The 25,320-nt window shown below is 43.3% G+C and overlaps 1 protein-coding gene across 1 annotated transcript in view; it reads right to left on the bottom strand.

The window, feature by feature from the left end:
• Positions 1-25,320, bottom strand: part of ALK (ALK receptor tyrosine kinase) — a 557,631-nt gene that overhangs the window by 299,795 nt on the left and 232,516 nt on the right. The window contains exon 4 of the mRNA XM_065401476.1: positions 6,224-6,425. Within this exon, the coding sequence (XP_065257548.1) occupies positions 6,224-6,425 (202 nt within the window). The remainder of the gene's footprint in view (positions 1-6,223; positions 6,426-25,320) is intronic.

Raw genomic sequence — 25,320 nt, forward strand, 5'->3', positions numbered from 1 at the left:
TTGTCCTAGGCTTTTTTCGGGCAGGATGGGGGGGGGGGGGGGGAAATGGTTAAATGAAGTTAAGTAAGAGTGGGAGGCGGCTGTGGGGGAGATTATGCGGCAGTTTTCTGCATGTTTGTGCAAGTCTGTTTAATGTATTTTATTAAATTTTGTGTTTTTTATCATGGGTACACAGATAGAGAGGTGAAATGACTTGTCTAAATCCACAGAGTGAGTCAGCAGACAAAGCCAGATTTAGAACCCAGAAGTTCCTCACTTGCAGTAGATTCTCAGATTGCTAGAATATACTGCTTCGCTAAATATGCTTCGAAAACATAAATGCCATCTCCTCACCTGCAATATTTAAGAGAAGAAATCCCTCTTTAAAAAAAGGTAATGATGAGAAAGGATTGCCTATAGCATTATGCAAGCAGAAAAAGAACAATACAGTACCTATGGCTAGTGGCATTTGGTACAATCAGAAGCTGCTAGATACCCTTGGAAGGAATTGCATCAGCAAGATGGAATAATGGATTTCTTTATTACAAAGGATCAATAAGCACTGCACAGATTCTCCTTCCCTTACCTTTTGTAGTTGATTCTTTACCAGCTGAGAGACCACAGAGCAGTACAATAGAAGACAGAACAGACTGGCATCAAAAAATGAATCCACAAAGTCAAATCAACTAGCTCTCTTACTGCACAACGAATTCAATTCCAACAGTGTGCAGTAATGTATCACTCCCATAGAAACTTCCTATAGAATTCGATAGTAATTCAACCAATACTGTTCTACTAAAGTTACTTCAAAAACCTGCAGAATTTAGTGGAGAATGATAGCCTTTCACTATATGACTCAAACACACATCCTAGAGTTATTGAACAGGGATGTAATCTCCATTAATTTATAAAGGATGTTTCAAACATTCTATAGTGAAGTTATTTTCTATTATATTGCCTAGGGCTTTTGCATAAAAGGTGAAGAGGTTCCTTATTCTCAGCCTATTCCCAGCCTCAGAAGCCAAGCTCCATTATCCATGCACTGTTCAAAGTGTTCGTCATTCTTGACCCATTCTTCCCACAGGGGCTCTTCCATCCTCCCCATCCCATCAAAATGCATTCCTATACAAATCTGCTTAACTCACCTAGTTTTCTTCCTATGAAAAGGACGACAACTTTAGCCAAATAAAATAAATAAGCAAGAAATACAACAGGCAACACACGTGATGATCAGTGTAATGTAGTGACTCTTATTCTGTGATCCAGCAGTTTGTATGACTCCACAGTCCATGGAAGTACACAATGCACTCTAAAGGCAGTGAAAGCAGGTGAGCAGAGCATCATTTACCCTGTCCAACAGTTTTTATGCACACAGAATATACATCAAATTCAATGGAAGCATTGTGCATAAGGACTGCAAGGCTGGGATCTTGCTTGCAAACTGCATATTGGATGTAGTGAGGAGGGCAGTTCCTCCCATATAGCGTTAAAAAAAAGTGTCATGGTTTAACACTTCTACTGCTACTGTTTAATGCCTACTCCACAAGCTGCCAACAAGCAGCTTTGGTTGGTTGTAGGGTGACCAGATGTCCCAATTTTATAGGGACAGTCCTGATTTTTGGGTCTCTCTCTTATATAGGCCCCTATTATCCCCCACCCCCATCCCAATTTTTCCACACTTGCTGTCTGGTCACCCAGGTTGGTTGGCTCAACCCCTAATCAAAAAGTAGTATCTGACAGTACTTTCTTCTCCCTCCTGTAAATGTACATGAGCTATGAAGACCTTATCAGATATTAATGTGTGTAATTCAGGCTACGGGGCGGGGGGGGGGGGAGGAGAGAGAGATACTAGCTGACACTATGAGCTGCTTGAGAGATGAGAAAACCTGACCTGAAATTAATCTATCATCAGGCTACCCTTCAAGTGCATTAAAACATGTATTCTCTACCTATTATGGGGCCTGATTTTCAGGTAATCTGGGGGTGCAGTCAGGTAGCTAAACACCTAATTACCAGTATTTGGGTGTACTGTTATCTGTGGGTGAAAAAAAACTGGAGGCTGACTACTGGAAGTAAGTGAGCTTTTCCCACTGGTGCTGGGAGATCTGCTGTCACTTACACAGCTGAGATCCTGGCAGCTCATCTTCTTTCTACCCTTCAGGAAAGCAGAGGGGAAATCAGGTGCTCACATACAATGGTGATAAGTAAGGATATGATTTGGTCACGGATTCCATGACTTTAACAGACCTCTGTGACTCAGGCTTCAGCCCCCCCAGGGGCTGACGGAGCTCGGGCAGCCAGCTTCTCTTCCCTTCCCCCCACCCCCACCCCGATGGGCTTTGGTTTCAGCCTTGCACTGCGGGGCTCCGGCTTCCATGACTTATGGTTTATTGTCTGTGTCCTGCCTGTGAATTTTAATAAAAATCCCTGTGCCAAAATCTTAACCTTAATGATGAGCACGGTATAAGAACCTACACAGAACAGAAAATCTTAATAGAGCCTGTCCTAATTACTCAGTGCTCCTTGCTCCATTTGATACCAAGGTGATAGGTACTTTACAAACATGAAAGGTAGATTTGATAGCTGTATTAGGAAGAGCGAGAATTTGCTCTGCCTGAGACTCGGGAAAAGTGAGTGGACAGAATCAGATATACGCACCTTGGGAAAGCCATCTGTAGGGCCACACTGGGCTGCCTTCAGTTCATAAACAGAGGTTTGAGTGAAGAATTGCTGTAGTGCCAGCACTGTTGCTTCAAAGACAGGTATATATGCCAATATAGTTTATCAAATTGGTAGTCATCTAGGATGCATAACTTGGCAATTTGGAACTTGGCAGCAACAGCCAAGATACAACTCAGATCCTCCTGCTCTAAAAGAACAGGTCCCCACCACTTCAGCAAGATGATGCTCCATTAGCTGTTAGCAGTATAGGACCTAGGGCATCTAGTTGATCAGTTCTGATAGTCTCCAGTAGATGCCAGTGATATACACACACACACGGTTTGTTTCAATAGTTTAGACATGCTTTTCCTCCCACCCTCAGATTTAATTATTCTCAACATTTTCTTAATTTAATGGTGAAAATTGAAAGTTAAAGAGCCTATGTGCAGTACAGCAAAGCACCTTAACACAATAGTATACCCTACAAATGTGAAGCAGTAGTGGCATTGCCAACACAAGCTGTACTTCTGCACAAAGCATGTTTATTAGCCATGACACAGAATAAAAGCATTTTCAAAGAGCCAGCGAAGAAGACAGCTGCTGCAGCTCCCCTAATTACCTTTCCCCAGACATCAAGAGTAATTTACAAGTTGGATAATATTGCTGGAACTAAGCACGATCTGGAGCTGCACACTAGCTCTCCTCCTCAGTTTTAAAGACCATGTATAATAGTAGAAATACAACCATTCAGCCCACTCCTGTGAGTCAGGTTGTCTCCTGGCAGATTTTTTATTGCACATTCTCCTTTTGTTACTGGAAAACATTGAGTTTGTTTTACCGAGTAATCAGGCAATCACCATGTCTTGTTACTGGCATAAGCCAGCAGGACTTGATATAATAATAATCACTCTCTCTAATCTATTACATTAAACAAAGATAGTTTAAGATGCTTGGTACAAATTATGCTTCTTAATGCACATTCTGGGGCACGGAGGTAAAAATCAATAAGTAGAACAGAGGGAATGTTAGCTTCACATATATTCCGATTAAATTCTAAATTAAACTATCACCAGTGCATTTAACTATTCAGAATACATTTGTTCAGCTATGGGCCTGCTGTTTTGCTGCTAACCACAACCTAAGAAAATGTATAGGAAGTCTGACAAATTGAGATGTCACTGACAATCAATCTTAATTACACCAGGAGGAAATATTTCAGCCAATTGTAGCCCAGAAAGATCTAACGCTCTCCCTGACAAATGGCACTGAAATCCCTGGTGAGGCAAGAGACACTTAACATGTGTACAGACGCTTCCCGATTTATGCAAGCGTTCCTTTCCGGAATGCCTTGCGTAACTCAAATTTTGCATAAGTCGGAAACGTATCTCTGACCATTACGCCAAAAAACAAACAAACAAACAAACAAACAAAAACAAAAAACCCCACACCACAAAACACCACACCCATAAGTCGGGTCTTGTGTAATCCGGGGAGCGTCTGTATAACGAATATGCACATGCACAGGGCCGGCTCTAGGCACCAGCAAAGCAAGCAGTTGCTTGGGGCGGCAAATTTGCAGGGGTGCAAGAATCCAGCATGGGAGCTAAGAACCAACAGGGGGGCCTGGGAGCTGTAGTTCGTTGGTTAGCTCCCTGCATATAAAGCCAGCCCTGGAGCAGGGAAAGAACTACATTTCCCAGCATTCCCTTGGCCGCAATTAACAGGAAAGGGAGGGGGAAGGAGTGTGGAACTGAAACCTCATGCTGCAGCTTGCTGTGAATGGTAGGGACAGAGCCAGCTCTAGGTTTTTTGCCACCCCCCACCCCAGCCCCGGGCTCCCCCCGTGTTGCCCCAGCCCTGGACTCTCCCCCGCCCACACCCCCTGCCGCCCCAGCCCTGGGCTCTCCCCTCACCCGCATCTCCTGCCACCCCAGCCCTGGGCTCTCCCCCAAAGAAAGAATTGGGTGGACTAAATGGACAGTGCACCTCTCTATCTGAAGCCTAGCAAGGGAGATCCCACTAGAATTTAAAATGAAAAGTAAGGGAGGGGAGGCTCTACTAGGACCTGGGCAGCTTTAGATACAGTACCAGGCACGTAGGAGGATTTACACTTCTGAGCCATGGAAGCAGAAACTGACTTTTCTTTTCCAGGTTTAGCTAATATTCAGAAAGGGAAATCTAGCACCTGCCTTCCAGATTTGAACACCCTCAAAATTCAGGAGTGCTCAAGCTCAATTTGGGCAGCTGTTACTTCATTTCTCCCAAATCAAATATACTGATCCACTGTAACTTGCTGTAGAAAAAGTAGAATAAATTGAGCAAGAAATGCTTCCCAGTGGTTATTAGGACTGGAATTGCTATTTTCAACAGCCATTGGTTTTTTGTTTGTTTGTTTTTAGTTTTAGTTTTATTTGTTTAAAAGGAAGACAGTAATATTGCATTGGCAAATTCCCCATAGAAACAAAGAATGGAACAAAAGAATAATAAAGGCACCTCAACTTTTCCTCATTTATGTAGGACAGTCTTATAATATGCATCCAGATATCCTTCAATCACACAAGTTGAAAATTGTTCCACTTTACTGCAGTTCAGTAACCATATCGGAACCAATCCTGTCTGTGTTCTGTGCACATCCAAAATTCCTGTTGAATGACCCACCCTGGGAGCGAGTTACCAGTGACCCAGGGCTGGGGTGGCAGGAAGGTGCAGTTGGGGGGGGGGGGGAGGGGGAGAAAGAGAGCCCAGGGCTGGGGGCGGGGGGCAGCCAAAATTTTTTTTTGATTGGGGCAGCAAAAAACCTAGAGCCGGCCCTGCACACGCACACAATTAAGGGACCAAAAGTGAAAATCTACGGAAAGCTCTCTGCACAGTCTAAGCACAGTAGTGGAGGGAATGGGGAAAGAAGGGAATAGGTATGTGAGAAAGATTGTGCAGATGGCTTTGAACCTTGGAGTGAATGAGCTCCTTGTGGCTCTGCATAGGCATATTATTATCTGGAACTAGGGTACAATGGGTAAAATTCACCCCATACAGGGAGCCTGCACTAGGCCTTTGTGTGACCCACAACCACTGAGCATGGTGGTCTGTCCCGCTCTAGTGGTGGCTGAGCCATCTACAGAGGCTAATCAGCTTAGATACGATTGTGCCATGGTAAAATTATGCATAATTCATGACAACAAATAGATACATTTCAGGCTGTGGTCATGACAACAAAAAATTGTGTAACAACTGAATGTTACCATAAATATGGATTTATTGACACAAACAGTGTAATGATTCTACTAAACAAAATATAGGGCTTGTCTGCAGGAACATTTAGTTTGTCACAAGCTGGGGCGTGAATCTACCCTGCAGTAGCCTGCCGTGGACCAGCTGTTCCTGTGCATCATGCTGAAGGTGATTTAGTCCTCTTTGAAACGGGAGTAGATCCAAGTGCATTAACAGTTTTTAAATGCACCTCGGAGCATGGTGTGACATACGTACCACTTAAGTGCAAAGGCCTTGTACCACAATACAATGTTCTTTTGATAATGTTGTATCAAAACCAGCAAAAGCAATATTCTGGTTTGGAAAGGGGACTTACCCATGTTTCTCTTGACTTGGGGCCAACAGGATTTCACTGCTACTTTCGTCAGCAGGGAGAAGCCGAGCAATATAGTCCCCGCTTTGTTGGAGATGCCTGTACACAGACACCTGCATAGTGCATTGCTCACTACTGCTCCTCAGCCAGGGGCTCAAGATGATGGGGCTCATGCTTTCTGATGTATTGAGGAACAGGAATGAACCTAGGAAGAAAAAGGGGACAAGAGTTTTTAAAAAACAGTGCTTTTCAGACCCCCAGATAGAGGAAGCAGTTTGTAAAATGCTGTGGACTGAGAATCTGTACTGAATTGAAGCAATGATTTGACATTTAAAATGTAAAATGCTGTGGACTGAGAATCTGTACTGAATTGAAGCAATGATTTGACATTTAAAATGTATGCAGAGTGGACAATGCCATAGAAAATTTTGCAGGGAAAAGACTACATCTACAGGTGACTGAAGTAGATTAGGATTTATCAAACATTTGAGAGTTTTCCTAATAGAGAGATTCGCTTGGGGACTTCACCCCTTCAAACGTCTCATGTGTGATTTAGATCCAAAGTTCATGGCTCTGATCTCTCTGGAATAAGGTCCCAGCTTGACAGGTTGGGTTATATTAGAACTCTGTTAGTGGCCCCATTTGTATTCACATCCTAAACAAAGCTTACAGTGATTATGTTTCCTGTATAAATAGAAAGCATAAATTCATCAGCTGTGCTCTCTTATAAACCATACAGTATATTCAAAGCTATTTGTGTCAGGATAAATGCTTGATATTTTTATTGCTTCAGCCATTTATTCTGACATATTAATTTTATATGCACTTAATCCACATGAAAGGTTTGATTATTATCTGGTACATTGACTACCTTCATTTAATCCTATTTCAATAACATCTCAGACTTATCCAGGGGTTCAGAGCTAATGAACTCTCCGCAGATTAAAGCTCACCTTGAGTAAGCAAAATTACCCTCTTTTGGCAGATACCAATTTACCAAATATTCCATAGAACAAGCACTAGTCAAATAGAAAAGGGAGCTAGTCTTTGATACAGAATATTTTCTGGTTTACCACATGCACTCATTACCCCTGTGAGATAACATGGCAATACTACTTTGCACTAGAGACGACCCGTACCTCATGATAGTGGTGGGGCAGAGCAAGGGCAGCGGCTTCAGCAGATGTAACTGAGCATGCTCAGTCCATGTGAGCATACGCAGTACAAGCCAAGCAGCAAATATGGGGGGGAGGGGGCACGTGACCTCACGTCTCCCCCCTGCATTGCCTCTGCTTTGCATTCCCATAAGGCTTTACATCCCAGACATCAAAAAGCTTTCTAAAGTAGGCATTAATGTTCACAATAAGTCTTCAAGTTCTGTATTCCCATTTAACAGATGGAAGAAACTGAGGCACAAAGAGGCTGAAGTCCTTTCAAAAGTACTCACTAATGTTAGGTGCTTTGCTTTCTCAGATGCCCAGTGTGAGACAAAGGCATGATTTTCCAAATGCTAGCCACCCATAATAAAAAGGGAAGTACGTCTGAAAATCAGATCCTAAATATCTCAGGTTAGTGCCTAATATCAGTGGGCACTTCTGAAAATTTTCAACTGAACAACTTGCCTAAGGGGACACAGTACATCAATGGAAGAGTTGGGAATAGAACCCAGGTGTCCTGACTCCCAGTTCATTGCTCTGACAACTAGACAACACTGTCTCCAGAGGCATGTTAGCTAGCATATACTTGACATCAATTTTAGCTAGCAAATATTTGTCCTGAAAACAGCATTGGGCAGTAAAATGTCAGAAATAGTCCCCTCATGACAGAAGATTCCATGGGCGGCAAGTAGAGAGAAAAAGAGTGAATCCATGAATTACTATTAGTTCCTTTAGTGTCAGATAAGGAGGTGCAAGTCTCCTCACTACCTGGACCAAATACATTTCCTAAAGTTTAAGGGAGTTTATTTATTTGGATGATCAGTAAAGAGATGGTAACTGTATACATCACCCTTGTGCTTTCCCATCTCTCTCTGTGGTTGAGAACAACAAGAATTACAGCATGAAATCTCATAGCTTTATTTTTCCACCCCCACAAGAACACTGGGATCACAGTGACATGAAAGAGCGCAGAGATTTCTACTCATGGCAGAAAGACACTAAACCCTGCAATAATTGCTGATAACTTGCCAGATTCAGGGGGCCATTGGCTCATCTTATTGCCTTGTGATGGGGAGTAGGATTTTAAAGCTATCACAAATTAGAAGGCAGTTTTGGTTCCTTCACTGCTTACTTGCAGTAGATATAGGAAAAGTGCTTCCAAGCAAGCATCACTTTTGTGCCCAGGCTCAAGGCTAGACTTAGAAAGACAATGAGACTCTCAAATAGGAAAAGGTATCTACCTCAGAGCAACCAGTAAGTGTTAGACAGACAGTCACTACTCTCCTTCGTTTGGGCTATTAACAACAGGGTTTTCTCCCCCAAAGCACTTGCTCATTGTTTCACCTATGCTCAATTCTACCTATGAACTGAAGTGTGCAGGTCTGTGCACATGAAGGTTACAGAACCGTAGCGATGGAGCAGTCCAGACGGTGCTATGTGGCAGCTGCACTCAATGATCCCACGCTGCACTGTTCCAAAGTGAGGGGTAGAGAGTCATACTGGAGGAACTCCCCATCCTCCCCAAAGCAGTGCTCTTGTGACCAGTACATAAACACACTAGGGAAAGCCTCAATGTGCTTTTGTGGAGGCTACCCAACAAACAGAGCACAGGAGCTGTAATGTACCATTTTTAGAGGATGTAAACATACCTTGGTTTCTGAAAGCACAATTCCCTCAAGGGAAACATCACTGTCTACTGCACTTACCTTAGTGCTGCACTTACTGCTATTCTACTCCATAAACACCCAGGGAAGCACTCTCAGAATTCTGTTTGGCTGTGGTGCTTTCGGAATTTCCAGAAGGTGAGAAGTGATGGATTTGCTGTGAACACACACAGCAGATTCTGGAAGCAAAACATGTATCTCAAAGATCCCTGATAACAGGCTGTACATAAAATTTCTCCATTTCAGAACAAAACATTGGTCCATCAGCTCCTACTTCCTGCGGTGACTAATACCCGATGTCTCGGAGGAAGACCCCATCTTTCCATAATACATCTAGGCATTTAAGTCTACCCCTTACTACGGGTATGTCTACACTAGAAACATAACAGTAGCATAGACACTTACTACTAAGAAAAAGGTTCTTCCATCACTTTAGTAAATCCAGTTCTCTGAGAGGCACTAGCTAGGTCAACTGAAGAATTTTTCCATAGACCTAGCAAAGTCTACACTGGGGCTTAGGTCGACTTAATTACATCACACAGGGAGTGAAATTTCACAGCCCTAAGCAATGCAGTCAAGTCAACCTAACTCTGTAGTGTATACCAGCCCGTAGACTGCACAATTTTATTAACATTATGCAGATCCTTTTCAAAGCCACATTAATACACATTAAGGATGGGTCCAAAACTTCAGACCTGTACGATTCCAGGTAAATTCAGTAAATCAGTAGGAATGTGTCTAAAATCCTTATTAGGTTATGGATTGTAACTTTTCTAAGGAGCCATTATATAGCAGTGATGTTTGCCTATTCATTGGGAATGAGAGGGAAATATACTGTTTTCCACCTGGTGGGTTCCCAGGCAAAACTGGGTCCTAATCGGTTTATCAATTTTCAGTATTCCTCCAGCAAGAGGAAGTCCATGTGGCAAGCTGCATCTCAGATCATCGTGTAGGTCTGTAGGGTTGTAAGGTTTCATCAGTAATTTTCTTGGACTGCTATTTTCCTTTAGTAGCTTACAGCTCTAATGAGGCTCTCGGGGATCTTGCAGGGTGAATAACTAAGAAAGAGCACTGCAGCTTCAAACAAACTTCTACTGATAGTTGGGTACCTAGGGAATATAAACTGAGATGAACAAGTTGCCCTTCATAGAACAAGTTGTCAGTATCATGTTCTACCACTTGTAGGATTTTTAAAAATTAATAAAGCACTGGTATGTTGCAGTAACCCATATTTAATACTCAGGGGTGAGGTGAAGAGTTTGCAACTGGGGAAGCTGATTAAAACACTAATGCTTCATCTTATACTCACTAGTGAGACATTGAAGAAGCCTGCTGTCACCACTTAAACTAGAGTGGACACTAGTTATCATGCCAACTGAGTGCTGGGATTGAATAGATGTAATCCCCTAAATAAATATAACCAATACAGTGTCTCAAATCCAGAGCCACTTAGCTCTGCATGACTCTCACTGTGCTGCTCAGTCACTAGGATCACTCAGCACTACATGGGGGCAGTTCAACAGAAAGTCTCCTGCACCAAGAGAATAAGCCACTACCACTCGAGCTAACAGAAAATCTCCTCTAGCTGTTGCAGCTTAAGGGTTATGACACTTGGTTGAGCCATTCTAATTCTATCCAGCAGAGGGCAGTAGTAGACATATCTCACACACACTTTCACTACAATACCTTATAATGTAATTGTGCCTTTCATCCAGAGAGATTCCAAAGTGTTTCACAGACTATATCCTACAATCGCACACCCACCGCTGAAAAAGTGCAATTGAGTTAGAGTGATTATATGCTAGCAACATTACTCAGCCGGGTTTCTTTGTTTTAAATAAAGGGGTCTGCATTTGTAATGCCAGCTCCTAAACTTCCCCCATCCCCAGCATGTCCATCCGCCCGAGATACAAATCAGAAGCCTGAGCAAATTGATATTTAGGACTTTCCCATAGTGTATCTGCACTGTTTCTCCACCGAATATTTGCAGTCAACCCATAATGGGTTTCTCCATCTTTGTTGGTTATTTCCTTTTACAGTGTCTGTATTAATGGTCTGTCACTCCACACCTTGCACAAAAAAAGATATTTAAGAATAAGCACAAGAGAATTATTGCAACTGACATTAAAGTGTATTTAGAGCACCCTAATGATTGCAACATTCAATAGATGAATAAATCTTGCACTAAGAATTACTGCCTAATGGTTGGAGGTTTGTTTCCAGCATTTTAAAATTCATACTGTGAGAAGGGAATGATGGCTCAAGGGATTAGTAATGGCATATTGTTGTCTTCGCTAGTTCAAATTCAGCCAGGATTATTTGGGACTGAAGGTGTAATATTTACTTGTTAAGAATCATCACTGTCAGAGTGTTTGGTGCAATACAGGACACAAATGTTGTCTAAACCACAGTACTTATCCCCAGGAGCTTACAAATGAAGACTTACACCTATCAGATAAGAATGCATTAGAAGACACAGACCAAATCATTACCACCTGGCAGCTGTTTGATGGCCTGTGTGAACTGAACTGGTGGAACAGACCTAATCTACTGGACAGAAATTCCACTTTTCCTTTAGAGATACCAGTGAGTGATTGTGCAAGGAGTGTGAATTCATTTCTCAAAACTGGTCCCTTCAGAATAGGATTGAGGCACATTGGTAGAGAAGCATGCACCGTGAGATTTTTTGGTTGAATCTGTAAATATGCGAGAGAGAACGAATACTCCAGGGCTGGGCACTGGGAATCTATAATGAGCACTAAATTCATTTTTATCCATGAAGTCTGAAGAGTGCACAAGCTCAGGAGAGCAGGGCAGACTCACTCTGAGAGCTCCAAACAGGAATTTGCCTTTTTTGCTCATTATGTGAAATGTCTAAGACAATTTCTGTGTTGCAGCTGAAACGTATTCTGAAACCTGTCTCAATTGTCCATTATTTTGAAGGCGTATTGCTCATTGTACAACCAAAATTTACCTAGACCCCACGCTAACCTTTGGGTATTTTGCAGTACTTCATCTTTGCCACTCAGAGAGGCTACATCAATGAAGTGAGGTTACAGACAACTTTATTTGTGCTAGAGACATTAATCCCACCCCATTTAAAGTGCAATTTTACTTGGAAAAGTAACTTTTTCCAAAGGGCATAGCAGAGCTCCCCCTCAGTGATTTTTGTATCAAATGTGCACAGGATGAACAGAAGACGTCTGCAGGGTTGGAAGTTAGAAAGGCATCTTCTGTCCAACATGTGCACATGTAGATGGAAGCGTTGACAGCAGAACCACCTTCTGCAACTCTGACCCCTGCCCTTTCTGGCTGGTAGAAGAATGTAGAGAACATTTAGTATCCCTTCTAATTGTCAACACCACCCTGGATGAGGAGAATTATCATCCATTGTAAAAACAGGCACTGTGGGTGGACTAAAGTAACCATTACTACACACTTTGCCAGCTGCCACCTAGTCTCTAACCTTTTTTTAAAGCAAGCTAATTGAGAAACTAACAAAAAACAGTCATCAATCCTTCCTCTCAGTTGCTTGTATCCTGGATTCCTCCCAGTCAGTCTTCAAACCAGGATACAGTAGAGGCATACTGGTTGCTCTGGTGAATGACCTCGTGTCCATAAACAAGGGAAATATATCCATACCTTCTTTGAGGGACCTCTCTGAAGCAGACACCAAGCATGGAAGATTTCAGCTCAAACAGAAAAAGTTACAGTGGAAAACAAGTTTCAAAGTAGCAGCCATGTTAGTCTGTATCTGCAAAAAGAAGAGGAGTACTTGTGGCACCTTAGAGACTAACAAATTTATTTGAGCATAAGCTTTCATGGGCTATGGGTTGTAGTCCACAAAAGCTTATGCTCAAATAAATTTGTTAGTCTCTAAGGTGCCACAAGTATTCCTGTTCTTTTTTTAGTGGAAAAAAAGGGGGTTATAATGGGAAGCATTAACATAGGGGATGCTAGGTCTCCTTACAATGTACCTATGGGGCCAGATCCTCAGCTGCTGTAAACAGATATGGCTTCACTGAAGTCAATACCCCATGATGTTTGAAAGCTCTTCAAGATGAAGGGTGTTATATTAAATTTACATTTTTAGTTATGTACTAAGGGGACTAACAACAAGAATTTTTGCTATAAGATGGGGACTTAGTTGGAAGAGACAGGGGAGGAAAATAGGATGACCAGATAGCAAGTGTGAAAAATCGGGATGGGGTTGGGGGTAATAGGTGCCTATATAAGAAAAAGCCCCAAATATTGGGACTGTGCCTATAAAATCGGGACATCTGGTCACCCTAGAGGAGAAAGACTTGGGTGTATTGGTTCATCACAGGATGACTATGAGCTGCCAACGTGATGCAGCTGTGAAAAAGGCTAATGCAGTCCTAGGATACATCAGGCAAGGTATTTCAAGTAGAGGTAGGGAAGTGTTAGTGTCATTACGCAAGGGACTGGTGAGACCTTATCTGGAATATTGTGTGCAATTCTGGCATCCTATGGTTAAGAAAGATGAATTCAAACTGGAACAGTGTAGAGGAGCGGACTCACCCCTGCGGTGCCTCCTGCTGGTCTCCTCTGGTATTAGCTCTTCCAGCATCCTGGAGCACCCTCTGCAGGCCGGTGATCCACCTGTCCTCTGGCCCCCGTGTCCCGCCCTGGACCCCGGTGCCCTTTTACCTGGGGTGCTACCCCCTAGCAGTAACCCCTCAGTCTTAGGGTCTCCCCTCCTCAGGGAACCCCCACCCACTATTCCCACCTCGCCTCAGTATAAGGCTACTGCCAGTCATAGTCTAGCCCCACGCCCTGGGGCAGACTGCAGTATCAGCCTACTCATCACTGGCAAGGTTGGGTTTGGACCTGCTGCCTTGGCCTACCCCTGGGTTGCCCTCTGCAACCCCTAGTACCCCTTGACCTTCTACTAGGCCGCAGCCTGGGGCTTTCCAGGCTGGAGCTCCCCCTGCCTTTCCCCAGCCCTGCTCCATCCAGGTACTCTGTCTCAGCTCCCTGCAGCCAAGCCCTTCTCTCTCTCAGTTCAGAGAGAGACTGCTGAGCTCCTGGCCTCTTTATACAGGCCAGCTGGGCCTGATTGGGGCATGGCCACAGCTGAGCCCACTTTCCCCAATCAGCCCAGGCTTCTTGCCCCAGCCACAGCCTTCTTCTGGGCTGTTTTAAGCACTTTAGGGCAGGAGCAGGGTAACCACCCCGCTACAAACAGGTGCAGAGAAGAGCTACTCAGATGATCAGAGGAATGGAAAACATACCTTATGAAGGGAGACTCAAGGAGCTTGACTTGTTTAGCTTAAGCTAAAGAAGGCAGAGGGGAGATAGGATTGCTCTCTCTAACTACATCAGAGGGATAAATACCAGCGAGGGAGAGAAGTTATTTAAGTTAAGCACCAATGTGGACACAAGAACAAATGGATATAAACTGGCCATCAACAAGTTTAGGCTCAAAATTAGGTGAAGGTTTTTAACCATCAGAGAAGTGAAGATCTGGAACAGCCTTCCAAGGGGAGCAGTGGGGGCAAAAAACCTAACTGGTTTCAAGACTGAGCTTGATAAGTTTATGGAGGGGAAGGTATGATGAGACTGCCTACAATGGCATGTAGCCAAGCTGTGACTGCTAGTTGCAAACAACCCCAACCATCAGTGACAGGACACTAAATAGGGAAGACTGAGTTACTACGGAGAATTCTTTCCAGTTGTCTAATTGTTGGGTTTTGCCAAAATGCTCAGGGTCCAAACGATGATCATATTTGGGGTCGGGAAGGATTAGCAGAGACCTTGGGTTTTTGCCTTCCTCTGCAGCATGGGGCATGGGTCACTTGCAGGTTTAAACTAGAGTAAATGGTGGATTCTGTTACCTGAGGTCTTTAAATCAAGATTTGAGGAATTCACTAACACAGCCAGGGGTTATGAATCTGTTACAGGAGTGGGTGGGCGAGTTTCTGTGGCCAGCAATGTGCGGGAGGTCAGACTAGATGATCACAATAGTCCCTTGGGGCCTTAAAGTCTATGAGTCTATTACCATACAGTAATAGCCACTAAACAGGCCAGTGAGCTCAAGGGCAAAAGTAAAAAATAATGGCAAGCATGAGAATTTATAATGAAGTGGGCAGATTGCATTACTTGAAGAAAATAACTAAAACGATACACCAAAGCCAAATTATATATACACCCAGTGAGTCTCCTTAGACTCAAGTTAGATTAAAGTGTCCCAAGTAGCAATTCAGAGAGATTTCCTCTCTAATTACCAGAGGCCATAGTTTTGTTAGTTTAACTTATCATCTGGAAAAGCAAAGCTCAAAACAAAGACAGACTAACTTAATCTGATCACCGTTATAAAGCAGCAGTTTTATAACCCTTTGCAAAATTGATAGATTTTTATTCTGAACATAAACTCCATCTTACTACTAAAAGGATTTTATTATCTTTTGCATATTAGTTCAATACTGCACCAGATTAAATTAGAGCCTTAAAAACTATTAACAGTCAATGTTTATTGGGGGCTGTACGGGGGGGAAAAAAAGTCAAGACAATGAATGGAGCTCTATAAAACAACAGTTTTGAAAAGCAGGGACATGGGAGCAGGCAACAGATGATGGAAGAGGTGGAGGCAAAAAAGTCATCCGGGTTGCAGCATTGAGAAAAGACTTCGGTATGGATCTCTGTAGTTCTTGATTGTATAAGGTTAGCTGGGGGATAGTTCAGTCACTAAAGCAAACCATTGAAATGTGCTTAACTACAAGTATGTGAATATCCCCACCAACATCAGTGGGACTCCACCTACTAAAATATATATGTATGTGCCTACATGTTTTGTTGCATTAGGGCCTAAAACACATGATGAAAGCTTGCTATGAATTATTACAAACCACTGAGGAAAGCTATTCCTATTCTTTGAGTAACAGGGTGAAATCCTGAACCTAATGAAGTCAATGAGGCCTGATGTCACCCATAATACAGTACTTTGTAGGCATGTAGCACGTTTCACATAATGTCAGAGCAATTAATGAATGCTCATTAACCAACCATCACAAATTCATACTAGCTGTAGTATTATACCCATTTTACAAATAGGTATAGTGAGGCACGGAGAGGTTCAGTAAAATGTTGTATGATTCAAATGAGCCTGTGACCAAAAGTGGAAATGAAATCCTAGAGCCCCAACTGTTAGGCCCTTGCTTTGACTATATCTTACACTGACTCCCAGTGAGTCATTTCTAATTATCTAAATATAAGATAAAGATAAAGATTCAGAAATTTAAAGCAAAATAAAGATATAAAATCAAGGAGGGCTCTCTTCTCCCATTGACCTTGCAAGGAAATTTCCCCAGGTAACACTCCTTTGTGTACAAGGCAGCTACTCATGTAAATCCCTTCATGCATTTGACAACCTATTTGCCATGACCCTTGCAAACTTTGGCAGAGCTCCAGGAACATCAGCTTGAAAAGGTGAAGGGGGAAAAATACACTCCAATCCCTATTAAGGCCCCCACCTATCACCCTAAAGGGAGCCTAAAGCTTGTATACATAAGTGAGAAGCATCAGAACTCAGACACACACATAGCCTCATTCACAGCTTGCCCGTGTTGCCGTACAGTTAAAGAATAGTGCATGAACTGAATATGAACTCAATGTAAAAGACTGTTTTTCCATCCTTACTACTTATGGTTTGTATTGCAGTAGTACCTATAGTCATCAGAGACTGAGGTGCTGTACATACATAAAAGAAAGACCACCCTTGCCCCAAAGAGCTTACAATCTGAAAAACTGACTTTGAGACTAAGATTTCTATAGCAGAGAGAAAGAAAAGGGGGAAATTTAAATTTCCAGATATTGCCTTCAGTAATGGGAACTAGAACCAGATGCTGTTGTGGCCCAATTCCTAAATAATTCAGTAGCAAGTTTGCTCCCAGCTGAGAAACACTGAACTGAAAAAAGTAGTTAGTTAATTAAAAACTTAAAATTCAACACTGAAATTAAACCTTCCTAGTGACTGACAAAAAAAAAATTAAATAATTCAGTCTTGCACAGCAGATCAGCTATCATGCATTTTCTCCTTTGTTACGGACAAAGGCAAACAGCAAGTCACTCTCGGGTCCGCCTTTCAGAGAACAGATGAGAGGAGAGGTTGCTTCATCTTGCATTGGGAAGAAGAGGCAACAGAGAAAGCTAAATAGTATGCTTGTTCTGTCAATACAAACAAAGAGGCAGTAGATACACTTTCTAAAGCGGTGGTTCTCAAACTTTTGTACTGGTGACCCCTTTTTCACATAGCAAGCCTCTGAATGCGACCCCCCCATATAAATTAAAACACACACATACACACACATATATTTATAAATAAATAAAACACTATTATAAATGCTGGAGACAAAGCAGTGTTTGGGGTGGAGGCTGACAGCTCACGAACCCCCATGTAATAACCTTGCGACCCCGAGGGGTCCCAACCCCCAGTTTGAGAACCCCTGTTCTAATGGCTTCACCATCCCTGTGTGCACATTAATGGGAGAATAAGAAAGGAAGTCTAACGCTGTACCTCTAGTTATCACTTTTCCTTTGAGCATGGTTATTTCATTATGCTCAGCAGGCTAAGAGCTTTAAAATTAAGAAGGCTGACAACAAACCGACACGCAGTTTCTGAACTGACTCATTGCTGGAACAGACTGGGCATTGCAACAAGTCAGACTATGCAGCAACGTCACTATCCTCCTCATCTAACAAGGAGCAGTTATTGTGAGTTATTCCCTTGGAGAATGAGACGTGCAGAAGGAGAGGAGTAAAAATCAATACTATATACTCATCCGCATATCCTCCTGTTTTGTGTCAGGATTTGGCTGTAGAAGTAAAGGCTGCAGTATTGTCAACCCCAAGAGTTCAAAAATCAGGAGTCAGACCCCCTCAAAAAATCATGAGGTTGGCCCTAAAATTCATGTTTAAAAAAAAATAATCTTTTTTGGCATTTTCTTATTTTTTGAACTGCCCTATCTACTTCCAGAGCGTGTGCACATGCATGCCTCTCTCTCTATTACAATTACCAAATTCCCAGATGTGTACAGTGAGGTGATTCTGTCCCCTACTGCAGACACACGTCACTACCTTCTTCCATCCCTAGGGGCAGCCACTACAGAGTTCCCTTCTCCCCTTTCCCAAGGCTGATGAGGGCACTTCCAGGGGGTTCATCACTCCCTTCTCGAGGCCTAGTGTTACCAGGAGGGAGAGGAGCAGTGAGTAGATTGACCCATTGTTCATGGGGGCTGAGTGTGTCAACTCAAATTGATATTCCAAACATTTAATTCAACCCAAACAAAAAAGAAATTGTTTTTGTTTGTTTCAGAGAGAAACACAAACAAACAAAACAAACAAACAAACATCATTTTGGGTTTGAAATGAACCAAATGTTTAGGGAATTTTTCAGTTTTGCTACCAAACTGAAAAAACAATTATTCACTCAGCTCTAGCTGGCAGCTCCATATCCACCTTTTCCTACCCAAAAACTGCTGGAGAGCTCTCTCTGCTTCCTGCAGACGCTCCAATTGGTTGCTCCTCCCCAGGATGCGGGGAGAGCAGCCAGAGTGTTTTTCCTCAGCAGGGCTGAAATTCATGAAAGGGTTGGAGCTTTTCCCATTGTTGTGAGACTGGCTCCAGCCCTGACCAAAACTGCATTACTCATGGGAGAGTTGACGACACTGGGGTTGGGTGTCCCATTTCAGATATAATAGGATGTGCCTGATCCAAGTCACCTGCCAAACTTTGGGGGTGTTCAAAACAGTGATTCTGAAATGAATCTTTGCAATAAGCAGAACAAAACCATTGGATCAAAACATACCTGAGACTGTGGGGACTTTTAAATCTATATCTGAATTTTACAGAATGTGCTTATCTTTAGAGAAGAGATGACCCAAACCCTCTTCTCATATTAAACATCCAAACTTTTTTGGACATTTGAAAAATCCTCACCCCCTCCTGTTTTTTCCCCATGCCATGATATATGGGATCATAGTTCTTCTTAGCCAGTGGTTGTTCATTAAAGAAAACAACTACTTCTACAGAGGAGTTGATCATAGTCTACAAGTATTTACACGGTGGAAAAATTTCTGATAGGTTAAAGTGATGTCTACTAGCAGAAAAAGGCACAATGAGATCCAGTGGTTGGAAGCTGCTGTTTGATATATTCAAAGTAGAAAAAAAGGCAACTTTTTAACAGAGAGGGTATTTAACCATTGGAACAATTTACGCAGGGATGTGGTGGATTATTAAAATCAAGAGTGGATCTCTTTATAAAAGATGTACTCTATCTCAAACAGAAGTTATAGGCTTGATGCAGAAATTACTACGTGAGGTTCTATGGCCAATGGTATGTAGGAGGTCAGACTAGAGCAAGGGTGGGCAGACTTTTTGGCCTCAGGGCCACATCTGGGTATGGAAATTGTATGGCGGGCCATGAATGCCCGGTGGGTGAGGGGGACTCTATGGGGTATAGCATGGGAGGGGGGGCTCTATAAGGGATGTTACCGAGGTAGGGGGAGGAGGGACTCATGGGGTGTGACACAGTGGGGAGCTCTACAGGGGCAGTACTGGGAACTCTTAGGGGCCCTGCCGGCAGTGACACCAAGGTGGCCGTACCAGGCACTGCCACGGGTGAAGGCACCCTAGCTGGGACGGGTGCGACCCTTGGGTGGTTTCGAGGCTCTCGAGGGTGGGGCCGTAGAATATCGGAAGGGGATTGAGCGTGCTGCCACATGGGGGAAGGGGTGGGCTGCCGCGTAGGGGCAGGGTTCCAAGCCCAGAAACAATGCAGTGAAGTTGCGCCTGTGCAGTGTGGCTCTGCATGCCGGAAGATGGTGCTCATCAAGGGAATTGTGAGTCGGGGGCTGGGGACCGCCAAGCGGGCGGAGCAAGCCACCGAACCTGCTCCCCAGTGGAAGCTTGAGGGCTGGATAAAAACATCTAATGGTCCAGAAGCGGCCCGCGGGCCATAGTTTGCCCACCCCTGGACTAGATGATCACGACAGTACATTCTGGCTTTAAAATTTAGGAATAATCGCAAACAGATCATCACAATGGGCTTGGCCAATGCTGGAAATGAAAGACCTTGCCCTTTGAATGTTTTCTAGTCTCACCTACCAGAATTTGGAAGTACTGTATCAGAAAACTCACATGACAGCAAGTTCTCAACTTAATTTTTCTGAGAAACTGTTTGAACTAAATATGAAATACTGGTTAGGTGTGAAGGAGAAAGTTTTTCAGTTTCACGTAAGTCATCAACATTTAACTTTAAGGAACCAAAATTAGACCAAGACAACCACAAAAAGCACAACGTGATCATGGTGCGTTAGTGAAGGGAAGAGTGCGGAGAAAGACACTGGCAAACGTTGGGTAGAAGAACTGAATAGGCAAAATTTTCAAAAGCCTCAAAGTGCCATAGGCGCCTAAGACCAGACTTTCAAAAGGCCTTAGGTGCCTAACTCACTGAGGCATTTAACATTTTGTATGGTCAAAACATTATACAATCATTGTCAGATTAATCCTCAGAACATACCAACCTCCATTTTACAGAGGGGAACACTGAGACACAAAGGTGCAGTGACTGCCCGAAGTCATGCAGTAAACAGTGGCACAGCCAGGATTAGTAACAAACCTGGCTCCCAATGTTGTGGTTATTCATTCACACAATATACATCATTTGAGTTGATTAGTTTCACATGATTCTTGTTGGCTAGCTATTTAATTAATATATGTGTTTTAATTCTCGATGTAGTGGACTGAGGTTGGAAAGTCCTACAGAAATGGCACATATGAAGGAGGGGTTGGAAAAGACATCCAATTGTTTATTATTATTTATATTTCCATACTGTAGGAACCCCAGTTATGGACAAGACCGCTTTGTGCTAGGCACTGTACAAACAGAACAAAAAAGACAGTCCCTGTTCCAAAGAACTTGCAATATAAGTATAAGATGAGAGGTGATACAGACAGATGAGAGAGTACAAGGGCACAATGAGACAATATTGGCCATATCAATATTGAATTTTACAGTAAGAGGAATCAGTTCCACAAATCAAAATGTTTGCCCTGTAATACAAAGTCGTATTTCCTGCCCATCAGACTGAGAACCCTGAGCCTATCTTGTCATTGTTTGTTTCCCTTATTTGGGATATATCATGACTAAATTAGAAAATAAAATCTTCGGGGAAGGGACCACTTTAAAATTCCTAGCATACTTTTGAGCTCTGTGCAAAACTAATAACCTCACTAAAATATCAAGGCCACTACTTTTTCCAACACGTGAAACCATATCCTGCTCTCTTGACACAGGCAAACCCCCTGGGGTTCAATGTAGGTTTTGCATGAGTAAAGACTGCAGAAGTTCAGGCCTTTGATGAACATTATGGATTAAAGACTGTATATCTTTCACTCTGAAACATGAAAACTTAGCCTTGGGGAGATTTGCCCACCAAATGGGACATGCCGTTCATTTGCATCTGCTATAATCCTGCCTTTAGGATGCTCTTTAAATCAATTCCACTTTTACAAAGTGATTTTTTTTTTCCAATAATGAACTTGGGGGTCATACAGCCCTGAATGCAGGGACAACCTTTCCCTAGAATTCAATTAAGTAGAATTGATTGTAGTCAGTCCAAACTTTTTCCCCCCCTCCCCTTCTCTCTTTAAATCTATAAAAAGAATATGAAAAAGGACACACAGGAAGTCTCCCCACACCGAAGTACAAAAGACCACTGAGAGTCAAAACTAGAAAGCTGTGGACATTATGCTTGTTTTAAAGATACTGACTCTTCTAACTATACTTAGTCACTTTCCATTCTTACTGAAATTATGTAAGGAGATACATTCATGTGTTCAGACTCTTCATTCTGCTAGCTTATCTTTCGCTCACTGACATTCTAAGTTTGGCCTCAGATGATTCAAGATAACACGAACTGCTGACTTATTCAAAGGGCCCCGTTAGAAGGGGCATCACCACCTCCCGAGCACCCCCTTACACCTAAGTGTGGGTCTGCTGTGGCCTGCCTCAGTTCCACCCCCTCCTTAAGTAGGTAACAGTGATGTCACTTGAGCAGCCCAGTCAAGAAGCCAAGCACTCTACTTTACAGGGGTGTCTCTCCCTTTATTTAAGCCTTCTGAATGGAGCACTTGTACAAGGGTTTAAAGACTCTTACCTCAGAGCCCAGAGAAAAAAAGTCCACAACAAAAGTTCCAGCAGCAGCTCCTTCAGCTGTAAGGCCTCAGGCTTCTCCCCTGCTGGAGAGCTCTGCAGTCTTTCCCCTACTTGTTCAGGGTCTCTCCCAGGTCTCCCTGCCCAGGGAGCTTTTGCCTAGTGCAGGCAGCTCCCTAGGAACTCCCTTTCCTCCAACTCTGGAGCTTCCTTTCTCCTCAAGAGCCTTTTATTAAGCTCCTTACTTAATTAACTGCCTTCCTTCCAGCTGTGTAGGCAGTTAACTATCCCCAGGTGGACCTGGGTTGGCTCACTCCCTTCAGTGAAGCCTGTTCATCGGTAGGCTGGGCATCTGACACCCCTGTGACAAACTCTTACCAAATGTTAGTTCTATACCCCAACTCGGTAATTGTAACCAGCAGATAACAGGACTGACACAAGGTGACTGGATGACAGAGTGGCTTAGACATAGGAGATTAAGCCTTTTGCTACTGGTTCAAATTCAAGCCAGTACTTGGTAGAGTTTGAAAGTTGTTTCTATCTGACAATTATTTTCAGTTAGTGGCCTCACGCCACCTCCATTACCACTGTTGGTACAGGAGCAAGATGCATTGGTAAGGCAGCGTAAGTGACGCTTGCACTACTGCTGCTGTGCTGTACTTGTTCTGTAGATACACACAGAACTTCACCGTCAGACTAGCACCTTTCCCCAGGATTAAACTTGCAAACTCCAGTCCCTATATATAAGGAACACAACCCTAAAGAGTGACTCCTTGGAAATTTAAAGAGACACTGGGTAAAATTTTCAAAAGCAAAGTCACTTAGGAACCTAAATCCCACTGATTTACAGTGCCTAAGGAGTTTAAGTCTCTCTGAATGACAATGAGAATTAAGCTCCTAAATCACCTCGAAGCTTTTGAAAATGTTGCCCTGTGTCTTTTTTTTTTTTTAAATAATTTTGTTACTAGTATGATAGATTATTAAAATAGAAGGGATTGTACAATCTAATTTACTTTTACACCATTTATGCTGTTTGTTTACTTTTTGCATTTCATTCAGAAGATGCATTTCCTTTGTCTCTCCAGCCCACTTCACTTTCCTGTTCTGATGCACTAGCAAAAGACTACAAAGACTTGGGGCACAAGGAGGACATTTAAATCCAAACAAGATGCTATTTTTATTGGCTTTCAAACAAAAAACTTCATGGCAACATTTCTATCAATCCTACGTTTGGTAAAACCTTGCTTATACAAAGCCTCATTTCTAGGGCTAAATCAACCTGACAGTCTCCCTTTGAGGGTGGAAAAATAAACTACCATAGGAATAAGCAAGTAGTGGCAGCGGTGATGTAAACTATAACACAGCGATGAAGAGTAAATACCGAGTTCTCCTATTTCTTGTGATATCTAACCCTGTGGGATTTACCACAGTTGCTCCTTGATAGACTCCACTCTGCACAGTCACATGCTATGGGCTGTTATGCAGTTCCGGGTAGTGATTCCAGAAAGGATGTCTCCCACAACCTAAGTTTCATCTCTGTCCAGGGCCGGCTCCAGGCACCAGCCCACCAAGCTGGTGCTTGGGGCGGCACCTGGAGGGGGGCGGCGACTGGGCTTGCCGCCGGGGAGAGCGGAGCCGCGGCGGGCTCGCCGCCCTCCCCCCGGCGCAGCCTCTGGCCGCCGTGGAGAGCAGAGCCCCGGCGGGGCTCGCTGCCCTCCCCCCGGCGCTCTGGCCGCCGGGGCTCCGCTCTCCCCGGCGGGGCTCGCCGCCCTCCCCTGGGGGGGGGGGGGGGCGGCGGGAGGCTTTTTTGCCTGGGGCGGCAAAAAAGCCAGAGCCGGCCCTGTCTCTGTCCCCTTATTGCTTTCAGTGTAAATGTTGCAAGGTCTTATGCAGTAGTAACTCAGTGCTGACACCATGTCACCACTAAGGCACTCAAAACTCAAGAAAGATGTTGATCAATTGGAATTATATTGGGGAAGTTTATGGCCTGTGCTATACAGGAGGTCAGACTAGATGATCACAATTGTCTCTTCTGGCCTTTGAATCTATGACCATGTCTATATCAGCGCACATATGCCATGCAGGTCAGTGTGCACGTTTTACAGTTCCTGTGGGCAACGTTTCTTATGGCAACTGGAAGGTTTTCCAGATACTCCATAAGTCCTTTTTAAACAGCATAAGGACAGATCTTGCTGGCTAACTACAACTGCTGTGTTAGTGTTCATGTGTGCTGCAATGTAGTAATAGGTGCACCTATTATCTCTTGAGTGCCCTCCATTGCTTATTTATGTGTTATTAGTACTACTTCAAACAGGAAAGGCCAATTTGACCACTGTAGGCCAGAATCCTTAATGGATATGAATGAGTGCTAAGTAAATAATAGTGGGTTATTAGTAGCAAAGCTCAAGGTCTCTGTCCTTCCTTACAATAAATAAATACTGCATAAACTATACAAGCAAACATTTGTCATGCTGACCCTTGGTCTTTAAGGATACACTACAAGCGGGGGTACACTTTTCCGATTGGTAGCTACACTGCAGAACTAGCTTTGCATTTCAGCACCCCATGGGGGGAGGGATAGCTCAGAGCATTGGCCTGCTAAACCCAGGGTTGTGAGTTCAATCCTTGAGGGGGCCACTTAGGGATCTGGGGCAAAATCAGTATTTGGTCCTGCTAGTGAAGGCAGGGGGCTGGCCTCGATGACCTATCAAGGTCCCTTCCAGTTCTAGGAGATAGGATATCTCCATTAATTTATGGGCAAACCTTTTCCATCTCCACAAAACAGAAGGAACTATCAGACCCATACATTTGGTCAACCCAATCGGCTGGGATCGAAATATTGCTGCAGCCCTCATTTTGGACAGTTGATGGACTTTATTCCCTTTCCACAGTTTTGGCAGTTTCCCTTTAAACGCTTGCCTTGAAGGGAAACAGCCTTCCTCTTCTAGCAGCATTAGGCATTGAACAGCTAGAAGGGATACGATTCCCACAAGTAAAACAACATAGTTATCCTTGATTCCTGGCATTCTTACAAGAGAATCAGCTGAATGGGCAGCAGAGAAGGATAGTGGCAGATGGAGACAACCTAAGCACTGATAGAACATA

This window comes from Emys orbicularis, chromosome 3 (genome assembly GCF_028017835.1).
Source record: "Emys orbicularis isolate rEmyOrb1 chromosome 3, rEmyOrb1.hap1, whole genome shotgun sequence".
Classification (NCBI taxonomy): domain Eukaryota; kingdom Metazoa; phylum Chordata; order Testudines; family Emydidae; genus Emys; species Emys orbicularis.